General features: G+C 38.6%; 1 protein-coding gene across 6 annotated transcripts in view; it reads left to right on the plus strand.

Annotated features, from left to right (window-relative positions):
- The window catches only part of TPK1 (thiamin pyrophosphokinase 1), a 292,735-nt gene that overhangs the window by 230,635 nt on the left and 41,013 nt on the right, over positions 1 to 21,087 (plus strand). The window contains exon 9 of one of the 6 annotated variants that reach the window (XM_036328435.1): positions 10,448 to 10,952. The exons of the other annotated variants lie outside the window; for them this stretch is intronic. Within the exon in view, the coding sequence (XP_036184328.1) occupies positions 10,448 to 10,497 (50 nt within the window). The 3' untranslated portion in view covers positions 10,498 to 10,952. Of the gene's footprint in view, positions 1 to 10,447; positions 10,953 to 21,087 lie in introns of those variants that run through there. 6 annotated transcript variants of the gene reach the window in all.

Consider the following 21,087-nt stretch of genomic DNA (forward strand, 5'->3'; position numbering starts at 1 on the left):
GATGACTTTTTGGTTTTCCATTTGTCTTTCGTTCAGTTGATGTGGCACCCCTTTTTCTTCCTTTAAAATCTTTCCCATTGCTTGTAAACAATCGGAAATTGTTTGCTGAGCAACATTTAATCTTTCTGCAAGTTGTTTTTGAGTTTGACACACATCTTCGTCCAATAATGCTTGTAATTGTCTTCAAACTTTTCGGTTGACCTGGACGTTCTTTGTCTTTCACATCGAAATCATCACTTTTAAAGCATTTAAACCAGTGTTCACACGTATCTTGAGATGGAGCATGTTCACCATCAGCTTCCCAAAGTATACGATAGCTTTCAGCAGCACTTTTCTTCAAAATAAAATAATGAATTAAAACTTCCCGCAAGTGCTCTTTTTTGGCACAAAATTCAACATTTTTAAGCGTAAAAATATGTATTATGTTAACACCTTCAGCAAATTTGACATATGAAGTTTTGAAGCTTGCTGTCAATACAACAAAATAGCATACATATCAAATCACATATATATCAACATATGTGTAATTCCATCATTGGAAAAAAATCCACATTATTAACCGGTACACCTGGTATTCAGGAATAGCAGAGAATTGAAATTCAGGACAAGGAAGCTATGGTGAACCATGGGCAAGTCTGAAGTGGCAGAGAAGGTTAGCTTTGATGAGGTTTGAGGAGGAAATTGGGGATGGTTGTTTTGATCAAAAGCTCACTGGAGGAGAAAAGGAGTTAGATGTTGTGGTGGTTTCTTGTTGCAGCAGGTGGTGGATAGTGCATCACTGCTGGACTCTTCTTTTGTTAAAATTCCTATGTAAAAAAAGTTCTCTTGTCAAAGTAATTCTTATCTTCCTTCTTTCTGTAAGTAGCATGCAGCATGCGGGAGGCCCCCTATAAGGCTTCTAGAATCCATTTTACATGAAGTTTCCTTTATTCATTTCATACAAAAAAATAAAATAAAAACACAAACCAATAATGCCCTAAGAATGTTCAAGTGGGTCCTTGAAAAACTTCTAGGTGGTCTTATTCATTTTACTTATGTTTTATGACACCCCCTCCCCTAGGTTTACACCATGTTTGTGATGTGAAGAGTGGTAAAATATCGTTTGGAAAAATACTACTTTGGATAATAGAACATAGGACAGAAAATGGGAAGATTCTGTAGAAGGGAACATCTGTTTATGTGAATTAGTAGCAGTAGTGGTTAAAAACCTATTCCTCGTATGGAGCTCTCAGTATTTCTTTAGTAGCCCACACTGCTGCTCTTAGCTACGGGGCATGTTAGCACCTTCCTTACAACTATCATAGAGGAAAATGGTTAGTGTTCAGAGAGGGACTCACAGCCCTAGCATGCAGGTACCCATTTATGTGTGTACATAGATACATGGGTGGGAAGTGGGGAGGTAAGTACGGAGGGAGAAGGAAGGAAAAAAGAAGAAAAGAAAGAAAAAAGTAATAAAAAGAAGAAGAAAGAGAGAAAGGAAAGATGTGATCGATTTTCATGCTCATCACTAAATTGTTATTTGGGCAAGTAGATTAGTTCTTCCTGTGATTGCATGTAGAGGCATTTATGCTTTCATCTGGAGTAAGCATGTTCACTTGTTTTCCTGGGAACAACCAGAAATAGGTTACATGCCATCAAGTAATTTTCATTTCACAAAACAGATGCTTGTTTAATGGTGTAGCATAACCTCCCCCCCAAATGTCTATTCATTCCTCTCCCCAATTTGGGGGTATTGTGATGTGATGATTTTTTAAATCATCATTATTTAATTCCAGTAAGTTCACTCTGCTGTCATATTAAGGTTGTTCTTTTTTAATTTACAAATTCGAATTTTCACAATGATTTATTCCTTTTGTTCCTTTTCACATTCAGATTATAGTTATAATTTTTCCTATAAGACTTTATATATCCTGTAGATAAATTTCTTTTTTCTGAAGATTTTGTTACAACATAAACTAACAGAATCCTTGGAAGCATGAAGACAAATACTCTCCTGGGAAAGACAGGAATGGAGGAAAAAACTGATATGCTTGAAAAGTTTATGTGTATCTGTAGCCTACAGTGCCCCTTGTGGCTGGAGGGCAGAGGGCATAATTCTCTTGGTTAGCTCCCCCATTAGGAACTACTGACTGAATGCACAGACTAATTAGTAATGAATCAAGAAATCACTAAAAAGTTATACTTTAAATTTTTTAATTAAAATCTGTCATGTGTGGCCCTGGCCTGCATGCTCAGTGGTTAGAGCACTAGCTTGCACACCAAAGGGAAATGGGTTTGATTCCCTGTCAGGGCATGTACCTGGAATGCAGGTTCAATCCTCAGCCTCGGTCGGGGTGCATGCGGGAGGCAACCAATTGATGTATCTCTTTCACATCAATGATTCTCTGTCTCTTTCTGTCTCTCTCTGTCCCCTTTTCACACTCTCTAAAAAAAATCAAACAAAATAATATCCTTGGGTGAGGATTAACAACAGCAAAATTATACACACACACACACACACACACACACATCACATCACATCACATGTGACATTAGAGTAGTTAAGTTATTGTCAAATGATACACTGACCTTATATCTCATTTGGGGAATTTTTAAAACAAACCTCCTAGCTGTTCAGAGAGGTCTGAGATATAGGGGAGAAGAAGAATGTCATTGCTCTGGCTGTTTATTTGTTGGTTTCCTGATGCAGACTTGCCTGCCCATTGTGATTCTGAGAGCCCTGGGGTCTTTGTTGGGTTCCTTTCAATACCTTGCCTCCGAGATAATTGAAAAGTGAAATCACTGTGATCCACTGGAAGAACTACAATCAGGATTGATAGATCCTTCCTTCTCCCTTTGTCTAGATTGTCATTCTATTTTCTCATCATTCTAGCATGCTCACTGCTGCTGGATCTGAACATATGTCTCTGCATTCTTCCTCACAGTTTCTTTCACTGAGGCTAGCTGGTGATACGGACAGGTAGGATGAGTAACACAGCTCCAAGGAAGGGACAGAAGGACAGCTCATCTCTCCCCTGTCAGTTCTGAGTAACTGGCTTGGACAATGGGCACGGGAGATTTTCCCAACTCTGACTGCATAGGTGTCCTGGTATCAGCTAGAACTCAGTGAGGCCTTGCCTTCAGTATAGAACACAAATAGCCAAGAGACCTTAGGGAGCAGTCTAATTGAAGAGAGAATGCCTTTGATTGGGAAACTTTATCTTGACCCTCGAGTGGCCATGATGATTAGTTGCCAGACTTGGCCATCCCATCCTTATGTTTCAGGATGAACCTGTAAGGAAATGGGTGTATGTCTCATGAAACAAGTTGTTGAATATCTGATAACTGTGCTTGTTTTCTAGCTTAACACTTGAGACAGAAAAAAAACAAGTGTAATTCAAGTGTATGGGCAAAGGGAGTAGCCTGAAGCTATGCCATAGTTTAAACTGTTTTGTCCCTCCTAGAGTTACATTAGCCATGAGGGACCCCTGCTAAAAGGTTATTCAATCAGTCCATCAATTAAGTGAAATAAAAGTCCGAGTTTCAGGACCAGAAGACTTGACCTTTCTCTTTCTTAAATACTGGAGCAGACTTACTGCAGTTTCTTGCTCTTGTCAAGATGACAGACTCCCTCCCTGGCATGACCGTCTGACTGCCGTACAATGCCCCTGTCTTTAACCCTCTGTCCTTTACCTTCAACAGACATTAAATCTACCTCCTTGCAGAAAATCACTTCACTTCCTGGGCAATGAAGTAAAATTCCAAAGCCATTAAAAGCATTCCTTTGGATGAGTGAGACTCAAGAACCCACCGGAGTGGTTTATTATGTATCAGTTTATCAATGAATCATTTGTCCACCTCAAGAACAAACATACTGTCCCTGGCAGCAAACCAAAACAGATGAAGCAAGCGAAACAGAATCATTTCAGCAGTTCAGCCTGTGGGATCTAATACTTTATAAGGAAAGTTTTAATTAAATTATAAATTAGAACCATGTCCTGCCATTGCAAACTGATTTCTGTTTTTGGAGTGAATGTAGTTTTCACAGTGTCCAACATGACACTTTGCTGTTCCTGGCAGTAACCATAAGAATAATAAGCAAAGGATCATTATTGGACCTGCAGTGCCATCTACAGAAGAGACTGAATACTGTAGACTCCACTATGCACTTCAAATAACGCAGCCACAGGGGAATTAGAGGCGGCTGTGTTTAGAGTTAGCTGTGTGCATACAGGAAGACTTTGTTACTATATTTTAAAAAAAATGGTTGAATGTTTGCAAAATGCAGTTAGCATACTTAAAGTTCTATTAGTTAGACTCCTAAGGGAATGGAGTGTTGTGTCTCATTTTGTTTTTTTATTACATTAACTGGAGGGCTCATTTGTTTCAAAAGTCCATTTGATGATTTTTGTAAGGTGTAGTGTTTAACTTCTGGTTACTCTGAATAGATTGCATTGGACTTAACATTAGTTTCATGATTTATGTCTACTGCTTATATCTGTCTCTCCTTGCCAGAACATAATCACCATGAGGGAGAGATTTTTATATTTTATTTACTAATTTTCCTCAAGAGCACAGAATAATGCCTGCACAAAAGCAGCTACTTAAATATTTGTTGTGAATGAGTAAATGTCACTATCTTTGCTCCTCAAAGGACCAAGTATGGAAGGACAGTCATTATCGTCCTTGAATCTTAGAGTCTTGCTTTAACATTGGGATGCCAATACCTGTTTTTTTCCATCTTTCTGTTGTTATGGCAATTAAATGAGAAGATGGATGGCAAAGTACTATAAACCAAAAGCACTATAAAAGTAAGGCTTTTTTATTTTATTTTTTTTGGAAGAGCTCTAGAAATGTAGAAAATGTAAACACACCATAATTTCCTGAGGTACTTTAAAAATGTACATATTTGGGGCCTAACCCATGTAAATCAGGATCTGGCAATGTTTGTTTTAAGAAAAATTCAGATGAACCTCAAGAACATTAAAATTTCAGAACTTCTGGCATAAAAGAAAGAGGTTGAAATTGAATTGAACCCAAATGAAAGTTACCCCTTTAATACTGCCCCTTCCTCAGTTATTTCCTGAAAGGATGTATTTCCTTGTCATAAGGAAAATATGAAAATATAGATAAATTTAATTGATCTGTTAGTATTTAGCTGATGATGTGGAACACTACCAAACTGTCATAAAAATTTAGAATAGAGGGATCTAGACATATGTAAACAAACATTTTGTTAATACATGCAAAATATTTAATTTTAGAGAATTTTACATATATTTCACAAGGTAGGATACAAATGGTATAAAAATTAATTTAAAAAGGAAGCAAACGGGAAAAATAAGCTTTTATAAGAATGACTTTTAATTTTAAGAAATGCCACTTATTAATTTGTATGCTACAATGCTATATAGTATATTCATATGCTTGAACATATTATAAAAATAGTTAACTTTTTAGTATCAAGGTTATTTATCTGCCATTTTCTTTTCTAAAGCATTTTTGAGAAATAAATGGAAAAGACCATATCTTTAAGATGACCAGATTTGATCTGCAGATTAACCATGTAAGAAGTAAAACATTTCTATGTGTGATAATAGTTTGATAGATAGATGCTTTCATAGCACATAAGTATCTCTTAGGCCAGTTAAACATGTTTTCAGTCATTTTTATATTTGGTTTTGTCTTGAGACAGCGTCTTTATTTGGGTTATCCTATAGCACTTACGTTGCAGTGTGAATGAATGAATTATACTAAAACAAAGAGGGAGTACTTTGGATTGTGACTAAAAGTGGAATTTGGAATCAGTCTTAGGTGCAAATTCTGGCTCTTCCTCTAACACACCTTTGAGTATTATATCTAATCATTCATTTATTTATCATATATAGAGGAGTGTCCGTGCACCAAGCACCATTGTGCTAGTACTGTTAATGATAAACATATTTCATGATCCCCATGACACATTCAGGGAGGAGTGGGGTGATAGCAGAATAGGTAAAATACAATTATGATAAACAAATAAGATAATTAAACACTGTGATAAGTGGTATGGAGGAAATTAGCAAATTGAAAATAATTGAGTAACCAAGGAAGCTCACATTAAATGAGGTTTCCAAAAAGGTCCCTTTGAGGAGGTGAGACTTAAAGAATGAGAAGGAACTCACCATGTAGAGCTGAGGGAAGATAATTCTAGAGGGGGGGAGAAAGGGGGAGATGTGAAGAAGTGTGAAGGGAATGGCATTTGAAGAGGCCTGGGGTGGGGGACAGTGGGCTGATATGAGGAGATGCGCAGGGGGAATCTTGGAGGCCTGGGAGAACAATGGGACACCTTCTAAGGGGGTTAGCCAGGGAGTGATATTTGATTTACATTTGAAAAGGATTACTCAGGCAGAACAGTAATTGTACTTCCAAAATAGTTCTTGAATCTTCCCCCACTTCCAGTTCTTGCCCTGGATAAGTCTCTCATCTCATCCCACCTACTAATTGGTCTCCCTGCCTTCAGTTCTATCCCTTCAAACATGTGCTTTCCCAAACTGCCAGAGTAAACTACCCGAAGTGTCCTGTCATTCTCCTGAAATTACCTGCACATCAGATTAACTCGGTGCTCATTAAGCAGGTTTCGGGTCCTACGTGGCATGGTTTTATATATTATTCCTCACGCTCAGTGCCTGGCCCTGTTCAGTTTAGCAACAGAAACTGCCATCAGATACCTGCACCCCATCCTGTGCCCACCCCCTCTGTATTCCTGCACTTCTCTCTTATAGAATGTCCTCCCCCTTTTAGGCCAACTCCTAGGTTGTTTTTACACAAGCCGTTCTCCCTGTGCCCTGCCACTACAATCCAGAACTCATTGTGCCATATTTTTGTTTCATGTCCTTATCTGCCTGTAAGTTTCCTAGGAGATATTCAGAGAAAGGTGGCTAGCAGCCAAGAGACCTTCAGTAAATGCTGGGTGGAGATTTTGGATCAAGATAGCTGTGTAGGTGAATGAGATCATGCGGATGGAGTGCCGAGAAAGCACAGAGACAGAGTCTATAGCAGACAGTGCCAACCAACCAGTCTGTCCTTCAGTCCTCCTTCCTCTTGCGCTTTCCCTGTCTGTCTCAAAACTCCCCTTCCTCATCGTGGGCACACACTTCACACTAGGCACTGCCGGTAGCTTTGCACACAGATGAACAAACCCTGGCTCTGTCTCCAGAGGACCTGGAGTGAGTGGAGGACCTGGAGAAGCTGCACAAAAGAATAAGCAGCAGTACAAATGTGTCAGATGAGTGATAAATGAGATTATGGACAGGAAGAGCTGAGTCTTGAATTGAAAAGGAAGTTCACCTCACTTATTTCCTAGAAATGAAGGCTGGGGGAAAACTTGACATTACTGAGCCTTCATTACTTCTCTAAAATACCCTGCAGCATGCTTACTGATATATGTTGAAATGCTTATGAGTAAGTCACTCTAATGTCACATCTCAAACATGTGAGCAAAGGGTATTTTTTTCAAGTTTTTCTGCATGCTTCATTCTAAGAAATGATATACCTATAGTTAGATTATATGTATAGATTCGATGGGTCATAAATCCCATTATCCTCTTTTACTGGTAGATAATCTTGCTTAACTGCTGAAGAATGTATTAACTTATTTTTTTATTACTTAAAATATGTTTAAATGGACTCTAGTATTATACTGTATCTATTTTAAAGTTTGAAAACATGATTAAATGTTAAACCTACTCAAGTTGGATCTTACAAGTAGACACTGAAACTCCATCCTAATTGGCTTTGACATTAGCTGTTTCATTAGTTTCCCCAAAGTCTAAAAATATCCAACTTATAAGCATTTGAGACATAAGAGATTGTCCTTTCCCTCCCAAATAAGTAATTTAAAATCCAAGATCTAAGAAGCATCCATTTAAGACTCCTTCTCTTCTGTAAGCCACACTACCACAGAGCTTACACGCAGCTGACCTTCCAAACACTGCAGTGCCCTGGAAGCAACACGAGTTTGTACGCATATGAAAAATGCAGTATGCAGTCAAGCTCTGATGAGTGTTCCAGAAAATGTGCAGGAAGAGATGCACACGGGAGAATCGCTGTCATGCTCTGGGAAGGCATCACAATTCAGATTTGAGTTGAGCTCGGCCTTCAAAGTGGGATAAAATGAATAGTTAAGAAAAGGAAAGAAAGAGAAAATGAGCATTCCTGGCAGGAGGAAGAATATAAAAATAGATGTGGAAGTAGGAATAAGCATGCTGGGAACTGAGCAACCTTTCCTTCTCCTTCAAACATCCTACAACCTAATCATCATATTGCCCAGGCTGAGGCTAGCCTGGCCTCAGGCCCCAGTGAAGGCAGTGTCTGTGACTGCACTGAGCAGCCCTGCATGCCAGTCTCCTTTGTAGGTGGGAACAGGTCTGAGTGCAGGACAGGGAAAGGGGAGGAGATATTTGCCTAAAACAGCACTTTTCAATCTTGAGGATATTTCCAATCAGGACGCAAACACCAACTAATCCTTTTAGCTGAAGAACCAGATTTCAGTTAACTCCATTGGGGAAGCTTGACAGTTAATACATTGTGTATCCCCACACCACACGTGGCTTACTCATCACGCAGTTCAGTGGGTTTACCTAAAATCCTGAAATTGCTAGGACTCAATATAATGCAATTCCCGACAAAGATTATACAGCTACCTTAACATAACCCAGTAGTAAGGCCAGAGCCAGGTGACTGAGGTTCCACGTGACTACAGAGACTCTATTCGCCTCCCCAAGTCTTTGTACCTGAGGAACTAGGTGTGCTCGTGAGCCTCGCTAGAATTCTACTCCTCACAGGAAAATCATTTTCCTATCACCTGGGTGTTAGATCCTTTAAATAGTTCTTTTCAACCTTAAATAAATCATGTTATATGTAACAGAAGTTTTAAAGTTTTAGGTCCTTAAATTATGTTATGTACAGTAGAAAGTATACAAGCACTTTAATTACCTAACAAGATGTGAACAGAAATCAATTCAGTATATGTCTGACCAGTGACGGACAGTTCTGACACACATGCGCGTGCACACACACACGATTGTGATAGGAGAGGCATGAGACTTCCAATAGAGGAAAAAAGAAAAGAAAGGTCATTGATTTCCTTCAGTGTTTTTAGTGTTGTTTATAATGGTCCCCAAAAAGAGGTCATGGATAAGATGAATATATAGAAAGTTTAAGGCTAATTTTAATAGAAACTACTACGACAAAGCCTGGTAGGGGAAAAGCAAAAACAGGAAGGAAGGAAGGGGGTTGGCAAGATATGAATGCAAGTACAAAGCAGCTTTGCAAGATGTTGTACTTCATGTGAGAATATGCTTAAAACCACCATCCCAGGAATTCCTTCTTCAAAGGATGTGTTTCTTTGCTGCTCCAAAGAAATGTGGGGTGTGATTACCCTGTGTTCTCACTGCAACCCCATATTCTACCCTCTACTCCCACTTTAGCATGTGATATGGGGAAGAGGAACGTGCATTGTTTCTTGAAATGAAACCTGAGTATGTACATTTGATAGTGTTAGAGTGTTTGTGGGTGGCTGTGTTATAATCACCCTCAGTGTTTAACTGATTTTGAACTGTTCATGGGTGGTAGCCGCTGCAGGCTGTGATAAGGTAAAAGGATGCGAATGTAATTATAAATGATGAATGATTGATGATGGCCTTATGTGTACGTCATTCTGCATCCTTGGAAACAGCTGCTGGCCTCCCAGAAATGCAGCCTGTAAAGGCATTGATGATCACCTTAGAATGGAGGCTCCAGTTTGTTGCCTGGGGGTGCTGGGGTGGAGGTGGCAGGTCACATAGAGACCGGGGCAGTTTCCCTATGTCTCCCCACTTTCACTGCTTCATGCACTAGATCATGGCTACTTGGGGTAAGAGGGCCTGAGAAGGAGTCTGGGATCTCAGTGTGGGGATGTAAAAAGTCCAGCAAGTACTGCAGTGCTGACTTCTAGATGAAAGCTGCCTGGCTGGCGTGGCTCAGTGGTTTAGCGGCAACCTATGAACTAGGAGGTCACAGCCAATCGATGATTCTCTCTCATCATTGATGTTTCTGTCTCTCTCTTCCTCTCCCTTCCTCTCTGAAATTAATTTAAAAATGTATATTAAAAAAAAAGTGCCCAGTGCCGCCTGGGGTGCTTGTGCAGCAGTGTAAGAATCACCGGCCTACAGTTTAAAAAAGTATTTTAGTGGGAACTGCATTTCCTACAATTTGGAACAGATTAAATAGATTATCTAATGCTGTTCAGGTAAAATGGTAATTCTTCGCATCTTTCCAGAGGGGTGAGGTGTGTGTGTATGTGGGGGCGAGGGGTTGGGGGGGTGGTTTAACCTGGTCATATCTGAGTCTAGTTCTGATGCTTACTCTATCTCTCAATTTATGTATTTGTTTTTTATTATTCCTCACCTGAGTATATTTTTTCCATTGATTTTTTTTTCTTTTTCAGAGTCAGTGGAAGGGAGGAAGAAAGAAACAAATTTTGGTCATGTTTATTGAGTATATTTGACTCCTGAAGCAAAAATAGGAACAACATACATAATAAGGTGGAAAAAACAGAAACATGAATAGGACATGTTTATCTGAGGACATGCACTCACATTCAAACAAAGGGTCATGAAAGAAGACAAGAATAATAAGACCATAAGTAATGAATGTACTGACTTGTCCTTACCTCTTAAATACTGTACTTAATAATTTTTCTTTGCCTCAACATTTCTGTATTTAGTGGGTAGAGAAAGTTTGGCAAGAATTATAAGATTATGCCTGATGCTACTTCTGTTTAGAAGTAGATTCTTGTCTACTCATCCAGGCCCTATATGGACTTAAAGGGATTCTAAAGACTTGGGCTTCCTTGTGGATAAGATGGGAATTTTGAAGTTTTTTCTCTGGCTTCTCTCAGGATTTTCTGTAATTTGAAAATGATGTGTCTACGTGTAGGTTTTTTGTGGGTCTTTTTTGGCATTTATCCTGCCTGGTATTCTCTGAGTTACCCAGTTCTGTGGTTTGGTGTCTGACGTTAATTTAGGGGAAATTCCCAGTAATTATTGTTTTAAATGCAATGTTCTTCTGTTCCTTTCTCTCTTCCTTCCCTAGCATTCCCATTATAAATTTGTTACACCTTTTCTAGTTGACCTTCCTTGGTTCTTGGATATTCTGTTCTTGTTTTGGGGTTGATGTTTTTTTCCCCAGTCCTTTTCCTTTTTGCTTTTCAGTTCAGGAGAGGCTGTTGTTGAGATGTCTTCAAGCTCGGAGGATTTCCTCAGCCATATCCAGTCTACGAATAAGCCTGTTGAAGACAATCTTCATTTCTGCTAGAATATTTTTTATTTCTGGCATTTCTTTTTGGTTCTTTCTTAGAATTTTTATCTCTACTTATATTTCCCATCTCTTCTTGCATGTTGTCTACCTATCCATTAGAAGTATTAGCATGTTAATCAGAGTTGTTTTAACCCGGTCATATCTGAGTCTAGTTCTGATGCTTACTCTATCTCTCAGTTTATGTATTTGCTTTTTGTTATTCCTCACCTGAGGATATTTTTTCCATTGATTTTTTTTTTTTTTTTTTTAGAGTCAGTGGAAGGGAGGAAGAGAGAAACATCAATATACACTAAGTAGCCAGATTATTATGACCACCTGACGTTTGTAGGCAAATTAGCTATAATTTCTCGCTGAAGTTGCTAGAGGGCCAGACCATTATAAAAAGGGAAGCAGGTTGTTTACCACGACAGTAGAAGTGATTTTTTTCTGAAGATATGGGTAAACAACGCGATTTAATAGCCTTTGAACATGGGATACATATACAATGAGTGGCCAGATTATTATGACCACTTATGACCACCCCATCAGTATTTCATTGGGCCACCTTTTGCCTTCAATACTGTGGCGATTCTTCTTGGCATTGACTCCACGAGATATTGAAAGGTGATGCTACACCATGCCTAATGAGTAGCACTGTCCAGTTCTGTGAGATTTGATGGTTGTGGAACCAGCTGCCTGATGGCTCTTTTAACTTCGTCCCACAAATGCTCAATTGGATTGAGATCTGGTGATTGTGGGGCCACCTAAGCAAGGTAAAGTCTCCCTCATGTTCTTGAAACCACTCCTGCACAATACAAGCACCGTGGCATGGCACATTGTCTTGTTGGAAGAAGCCATCTCTATTGGGATACGCCATCAACATGATAGGATGAACCTGATCAGCAATGATACTTAGGTATGTTGTGCTATTCAGATGTTGTTCCACACGAATTAAAGGGCCCAAATCATGCCAGGAAAACGTGTCCCAAACCATAACACTGCCCCTACCAGCTTGAAAGGTTGTACTCATGCATGTGAGGTACATGCTTTCATGCTGTTTCCGCCAAATTCTCACTCTGTATGATGCAACTGGAAATGTGATTCATCGGACCACGTGACTTTTTTCCAATGCTCGACTGCCCAATCCTTGTGTTCCTGTGTGAAGTGGAGACGTTTTATCTTGGTAACTGCAGACAGCAAAGGTGTTCGAACAGGCCTTCGACTTCTATATCCCATATGATCCAGTGTACGGCTAATTTGCCTACAAATGTCAGGTGGTCATAATAATCTGGCCACTCACGTTCAAATATATCCCACGTTCAAAGGCTGTTAAATCGCGTTGTTTACCCGTATCTTCAGAAAAAAATCACTTGTACTGTCGTGGTAAACAACCTGCTTCCCTATTTATAATGGTCTGGCCCTCAAGCAACTTCAGCGAGAAATTATAGCTAATTTGCCTACAAACGTCAGGTGGTCATAATAATCTGGCCACTCAGTGTATGTGAGAAACACATTGATTGGTTGCCTCCCAATGCCCCCTGACTGGGTCAGGGGATCGAACCTGCAACACAGGTACATGTCCTTAACCGGGAATCAAACCCATAACCCTTTAGTTCACAGACCGACACTCTAACTACTGAACCATACTGACCAGGGCTCTCAGTTTGTTTTTTAGACATGATATATTAGGTAAAAGGAACTGCTGTAAATATGCCATTGGTGATGATGTGATGTGATGTGATGTGATGTGATGTGATGTGATGTGATGTGATGTGATGTGATGTAATGGAGTGGGGATTGTCCTATAGTCCTGTGAATAGGTCTCAGTCTTTGAGTAAATAAGAGGATGTTTGTTTAGAAAGAAGTGTGAATAATAACAAGAAAAAGAAACCATACAGAGTTACTATGTGTGTAGGACAAAAGTAGATAATGGATGATTCTCCAAACCATGGAAGCCTGGTACAGCCCTCCTGACTTGAATAATCTCCATGGCTCTCAGTATGTTTTATACAAGTAAAGATAAGACAGGAGGAAATTGAGCTTTTTTTAAAAAATTTATTTTAGAGAGAGAATGGGAAATAGAAACATCAATGATGAGAGAGAATCATTGATGGACTGCCTACTGGGCATCGAGCATGCAACCTGGGCATGTGCCCTAACTGGGAATTGTTGATGGATGTGGTGACTGAGATTTATGCTTCTAAACAGGCCAGGAAGAAACCTGTCCCAAATTTATCGCCACCCTTTCCATTTATTTAACTTTTGTTTTAGCTTTAGTTTATTATCATAATCACTTCAACAGAGTATGGAAAGCTTGACCTCCTGGTTCAAGCATCAGTGCTCAACCACCAAGCCACACCCATAGTGGCTGGGTGAAATTGAACCTTTTGACATAAAGAGCGTAATAATCTGAACAGCTATTTTAAATCATCCATTTTTATCCAAAGATCTGAATCTTTGTCAGATGTCTACTCACACACACTTTTTTTAGATTATTTGCTTTTCCCCCCTTCAATTTAAATATGAAGAAAAGACTGAGGGCAGGTGTCATCTCTTGTCTCCTGAGCCAAAATGTCAGTTCCATCAGAATGTGACAACTTTGACAAATGAGACACTCACTTGATCAGCAGTTTCAACATAGGTGCAAGGGTTCCCTGGTGCCAAGGCTCTCCACAGCCGTTCTGTCATCTCCAGTGAGTACCTGTCAGTTACTTTGCAAAGTTTGGAAATTTAGCTTGGGAAGAATGGTAAAGAATACAGAAACCCAAAGTATATAAATGAATTAGAAACCAAATGCTATTTTGTTTTGACACTAAGAAAAAAGTGTTCATTTACTTGGATTTGAATTTGTTTAGTTTCTATCAAATATGTATGTACATCATGGTAGAGCTCCATATTGTTCCATTTCTTTCCAGTCTTTGTTTCAGAGCTATTAGAGCAAAATTTACAGCCTTACATGGTTTTAGAAAGAAAGGGCATTTTCCATCTTCTTCTCTACTTGTTGCTAGTAAAACTGCTGAAAACGTGGAGTGAAGACTACACCAACATATCTTTATTTTCAGACACCTGCTACATTTTTCTGTTTCTCCCACCACCACCCTTTCCATTTCTTTAACTTTTGTTTTAGCTTTAGTTTATTATCATAATCACTTCAACGAGAGTATGGAAATCTTGATTGATTTGATATCTATTTCAGAAAACAATATCCTTTGACCTATTGTGAAGTGATTACCCATAGAGTTTGGAAAACTAATTAAGATGGTGACTGGTGCCCATGGAGACCATGGTTCATGACCTTTCAAAGTTGGTTCTCCTCAGTACCAAAAGGAGGGGGGTATTCCTTTCCCTGGGCCACTGGATCTCTCCCTGAGACTTTTTATTTTAAGTACCAACCACCATGCATCTTCCTTCTTATAGTTCCAGTCTGGTACTCACTCAGCATTCGTTCAGCAGTTTTCCCTGGTCTAACATTTGGATTTGTATGTAGCTGTGATTGTGTTTTTGCCTTGTATCTAGAAGGATAATATTTTCTTACAAAAGAAACCTAACAGCATTTCCACTCACATCCCCATCCCTTTCTAGATTCTGAAAGTGATGCTCTTATTGTGAGTGGGACAGGTGAGCCAAAGACTTATAATCAGTCACTTTTACTTCTTTTAAAGTCTCTCTCTACTTGAGCATAGTCTAGGAATACAGTCAAGTGACTGCAGTCTCATTCTTTCAAAGATTGCTTTATAGAATTCAAAAATATTTCCATCGAAGGGTATTAACTTCCAATGTAAAGCCAATGAAAAAATGGCTTAGGGAAAGCTGCAGAGATAACAAGGGGCTTAAGTGAAACAAGAACAGGAAGGAATGGGGAGTTTTTGGATGCAGTTTGTTTTCAGGTCTATGCATCCACTGTGTTGCATTGGATTTTAAATTTATTTGAATTATTCTTTTATTGCTGTTTTCAGCTATCATATTGATCTAGGAGAAGCAAGTGGGGCAGTCAAAATCTCATTCCAAATTGGAACTGCCTTTAGAGTGATTGGTAGCAATGGCTAGGTGGCTGGAGAGGAGGGGACACTGCTTTATTTCTTATTGAGCAAAAGTGTGCCTATCCAATTAGTCTGTGCCAAATACAGGCACAGCAGGTGCATGTTGTTGATGGATGTGGTGACTGAGGTTTGTGCTTCTAGTCAGGCCAGGAAGACTCCAGTCCCAAATTTATCACCACTGGGCTTTCAATTACTTTCCAAACTCAAACACTGGAGACTCACTCATGCTGACATTTCAGTACAAGTCAGTTGACAAATATATTTTGAATCCAATCCTTATGCACAGCTCTAAGAATTGTAAAGGATTCAGACATTACTGTACATGGACCTATCCAGAAATGTCCAGTGTAGAGGATGGAAAGACGTTTTTGTGTAAGAATATATGTTGTGTGATTTCTAACTTCAGACCCAAAATAAAACCATACATAAAAGTAAAAAATAAAAAAAAACTAGTTTCAAAATGTTTAAACATTAGGTAAAAAAGAGATCCACTTAAAGCAAAGTGACCTTCCCTGGCCAGTGTGGCTCAGTTGCTTGCAGCATCGTCCCGTGCACTGGAAGGTTGCGGGTTCAATTCCTGCTCAGGACACATACTTAGGTTGCGGAGTCCATCTCAAATTTATATTAAAGGACATAATGAGGGTATCAGTTTATACTCCAATACTATTGTACCATAATTCATAAAACATAAATTACAGGAAAATAAAAGGATAAACTGACAGAAACCTAGTAGTGATGATAGGCTATAATAAACTTCTGCTAGCCCATAACAGATTAAGAAAATAAACAAAATTATGCAAAACGTCCAAATTATAATTAGTACAGTTTAAATAATAGATATATATGCACACACATAAACATATGTTTATGTCTGTGTATATACATATTAATACAAGCATTACAGTTAGTTGTTAGGAGGAAGTAAAAAATCATAGTCACATTTTCTACTGTGCAGTGGGGTGGGGGGTCAGCACCAATAACCCCTTTGTCATTCAAGGGTCAACTGTATATTTTATATGACAGATACATTTTTTAAATCACCTTGGAAATTTACAAAATTGACTATTAAGTGACCAAAAAATTCAATTTCTTCCCTGAAATAGAAGTAATATATTCCACATTCTGACCCAGTACAATAAAATTAAAAATTATAATACATAAATTATAACAACATTCTAGAAAGAAAAAATTTACTCTTCTCTTGAATCAAAGGAAATACTTATGCATTGTAATAATTGTTTTTCAAAAATGTGCATATAATTGGATACAGTAAAGTTTGCTCAGAAAAATATATAGCTTTTAATACTTGCATACTAAGAAAGAAAAATCAGTTTTAACTCAAGAAGCTATAAATGGAATAGTACAGTACTAGTATATCTAAGAAAGTCAAAAGAAGGAAATAAAAATGATCAAAGGAGAGGTGAAAAATTACAATATTGTTAAGCATTCAAAAAAGTGGTCTTATAATTAAAAAGAAAGAAACCACTAGATAGAAAATGGTCAATCAGAAATAAAAAAAGTAAAATTATAAGTGAAAAAGGTCAAATAACCTCAGCTACAGTAGAAATTAAATGAATGATAAAAGTAATATGCAAGAAAAACAAAACAAAAGTAATATGCAAGTATCTGCCAAATACTTTTAAAGCTCTAAGCATCTCAGCAGGAATATGGCAGGAAACGTGGGCCTACACCTCTTCTGAGAGCCCCAAATATCCCCCAAAGAAGAGAAAACTACATTTCTAAACATCTGATTAAATTAAAAGAATTCCATTCCTATCCCTCTTGAAATGACTACTATCTCATGCTGAAGAAGAAACTTGCTCATTGAGGAACAATTTTTCATTTGGAAAATACACATAGAAACCAGATATAAAATTGCACATGCTATGATTGAACTATGCAAAACCAAAAAATCATATATATGCATGTAGATTGAAAGTGGGAAAATATATTTCATTAGAGCAATAAGATTATGGGTGGGTGTTCTTATTTTTCAACCCTTCTAAAAGTACTGTTTGCATAATAGAAATTCAGAACGAATAGGTGTCTCCTGAGATGAACCCAAATAAGTAACAGTGCTACTGATTTTCTCCTAGTAAAGAGACAAAGTATGTTCTCTCTATCATTATTGAATTGTAGTTGGGGTGGTGGGGTCCACTTATTCCTTCATAGGCTACCTACAATGAGCCATTTCCTTCATTGACTCCATACTATTTAAACACCAACTATTACAACAGCCCTGAGCCTCACAGGCAGGCAGTCATACAAGAAATGTGAAGTACCAGTTCAGTTTGTACATGCAGTGGGAAGTAGAGCACATTTCTTAGCAAATTAGCAGACCCTATTAGTGGAATGATTCTGAGGTCCTTTGAGTTCCCTCGAGTTAGAACAGGCCACAGAACTCTGGGTCTCCTCCCCCCTCCCGCCCAGAGAAGACATATACTGGGAATCATTCTGATCTTTGAAGGGAATTCATTGGAATGACTGTCAGATACTTGAGGCACTGGGGCACGGAGAGAAAGGAGGCATACTCTCTAGCAGGTATCTAAACTGTCTCAGCTTTTGCATAAATAAAATGATTTATTTTGGAACTGGCAGCTAAATTGCTCATTTTAAAATGTCTTGGGAATTTGTTGAGGTTGGGTGGCACCACTTATCAGAAGATGCCATAGAAAATGCTCAGTTGCTGTCTATGCTGTGTCTTTGTGAGCCAAAGTTATCTATTTTGTGACAGAAAGGGGGAATATTGCCTAGGTTTTGGTTATATTTAGTGTGTCATTATAACTTTTGGTCGTAGTAATATACACGATTTTGGATAGAGTACTTGCAGAATTATTTTGCACATCATTAAAAATTATACATGTCAAGAATTAGATGAATTGATGACAACTTGGATGAAATACCACCTACTTTGCATATATATAAATACTAGTATTTCAAATACTGTATTCAGGTAGGAAAGTGTAGGGTTTTTTTCTTTACAATTATACTTAGAAGGGCAATCAATAACTTAAGGCAATGTTGGTATAATTTATAGCATTAGTAATTACTATAGCGTCTCTACATCCAGTGTAAAATATTATATAGCATATCTCTTAAAGAAACACATACTACTCTATTACTTTCTTCCTCCTCTTATATAAAATCTTCAGAAATTCTATTCAAGTTCCCATGCCACTTACACTGCATGTCATTAATTATGAATTCCTACAAAAATAAATACATTTCAAAATACACATTAAAAAGTTATATTTAAAAAAATCATATTATCATAGTAATGAAACAGTGCAGACACATGAAACATAGAAATTAGAAGTCCCATCATGATCCAACTATCATAGCTAACCTTCTAAAAATTGGGTATTTCTCTTCCTAGAACATTATGCCTTTGTTACTATCTGTGTATATTTTTAACCAAAAAATTGGTCATAATAAACATATTCTTCTGTACTTTTCTCACTTAAACACATTATGTATCATTCAATACTAGAGGCCCGATGTATAGGATTAGTGCACTGGTGGGGGCGTGGCCTGTGGGGATCGCCCGCTGTGGGATTGCCCATCCCAGTCAGCGGAGCAGCTGTGGACCCGCCCTCTGAGCAGCAGCTCCCTGATCCGGTCTCTCCAGGTTACCTGGTCGGGGTGGACTCAGGACAGTAGCACTGAGAGGTGGGGGAGTAGGGTTCAGTCCCGCCACGGCCACGAACCTGCCTCCCAGCCTCACGGTCAGCTCTGTAAGCCCGGTGGCGGCACTGCAAGGCCTGCTGGCCTGCGGGTGTCCAGAGGAGGGGGCAGGGAGCAAGGAGGAGGAGCCTGGGACGAGGAGGTGATCACAGCCCAGGTTCCTGCCCATCAGCCCAGGGTTCCCAGCAGGAGCAGCTGCTCATCCTGGTCAGCTGAGTGGCACTCCCACTGTGGTAGTGCACTGACCACCAGGGGGCAGCTCCTGCATTGAGCATCTGTCCCTTGGTGGTCAGTGCACATCTTAGCAACTGGTTTCCCGGTCGTCTGGTTGTTCTGCCATTTGGTTGCTGGGCTTTTATTATATAGGATATTATCTTATTTTATAAGCACAGACTTGACCCATTTGTTCAATGCATACATAGCATCATGTTGTATAGAGCTACCATGACTTATTAAGCCAGTTCCAATTAGATATGTACCTGGGTTATGTCCATCTAGGTTTTTCATTACTATACTAGAGGCCCAGTACACAAAATTTGTGCACTCAAGGGGGTCCCTCAGTCCAGCCTGCACCCTCTCAGCCTGCAGTCTGAGAGCCCTCAGGGGTTGTCTGATTGATGGCTTAGGCCTGCTCCCCGCCAGGAGCTGTCAGTTGGACATCCTTAGCACTGCCACAGAGGCGGAAGAGGCTCCCGCCACCACCACTGCACTTGCCAGCCTGTGAGCCTGACTTCTGGCTGAGCAGCACTCCCCCTGTGGGAGCGTACTTACCACCAGGGGGCAGATCCTGTGGTGAACGTCTGCCCCCTGATGGTCAGTGCACGTCATAGCGACCAGTTATTCCGCCATTTGGTCGATTTGCATATTAGCCTTTTATTATATAGGATTATTATATAGGATTTTAGCCAAAACCCTTATACATGTACATGTGAGAATAGTCAAGAGGACCCAGTGTCTGGAAGTGAGATGGCTGGGTAATGTGAATACTAGTATACATACACTCACACACTTGCCAAAATGAGCTTTCTTTGTCTAATGGGGAAATTATAATTTTAATTTAATTATTAGAGAAATTGTTGTTTAATTATTATGGAAATACATCTTACATTTATAGGCTTTGTAAAAAAATTTTTAATTGCCTACTTATTGTCTTTGTCCATTTTTTTGGATTGTTCATCTTCTCAGTGATGTGAACAAACTCTTTTCTATTGGTGGTGTTGAACTTTTACGTATTATAAATTCTTTGTAGTTTGTATTCTGACATGTACTTATTTATGTACTTATTTTATCTCAAATATTTTTAATTATTTTGAGAAATTTTCTGAAATACACAAATGTAGAAAAGTAATATATTTCTCATTCATATTTCTACCAGCCAGAATTAACAATCCTTTATGTTTTTGTTTCCAGTTTTTCTTTTTTAACTTAAAACAATAAAACATGTAATACATTACAAGAAAAGATAGTCTTCCAGACTACCACCTTTGGATTTACTTCCTGAGTGACAAAGTATGTTCTAGATTCTTCTAAAACTATTTGTGTATTTTTGAATGCCTGTATATATGTCTATAAGTAATATGTTGTTTTCTGTATTTTAATTTTTTTTGTAAATGATAGCAAATTTATATCGACTTCCTTTTATTGCTGAACATTGTTTTTATGACTTACCCATGTAAATAGTTTAAATTTAGCTCAAGGTGTTTAATTTTTATGCAATCAGATATAGTAGTTTTTTTTCTTTTAGTAGCCTTTTTTTCCTTGTAATAGACTTTCTTCTGTCAAAAGTATAAACTTACCCAAATATTTCGGGGGGGGGGGGGGGGGTTGTTGTTGTTGTTGGTTCACATTTTAAACTTTGATCTGAATCATTTGAAATTTATTTGAGGATAAGAAGTAATGTAGGTAGGGAATCAACATTATTTTCTTCCCAAATAGCTGTCAGATTCATCCTGTGCTTGGCTGCAAACACTGCTTTTATCAAGCGTACAATATCCAGGCACACATGGTGAATTTCTTTGATTTTTCTGTGCATTGTTCCTATCACTATACTGGGTTTTTTGTTGTT

Source organism: Myotis myotis, unplaced genomic scaffold, assembly GCF_014108235.1.
Source record: "Myotis myotis isolate mMyoMyo1 unplaced genomic scaffold, mMyoMyo1.p scaffold_m19_p_11, whole genome shotgun sequence".
NCBI lineage: Eukaryota > Metazoa > Chordata > Mammalia > Chiroptera > Vespertilionidae > Myotis > Myotis myotis.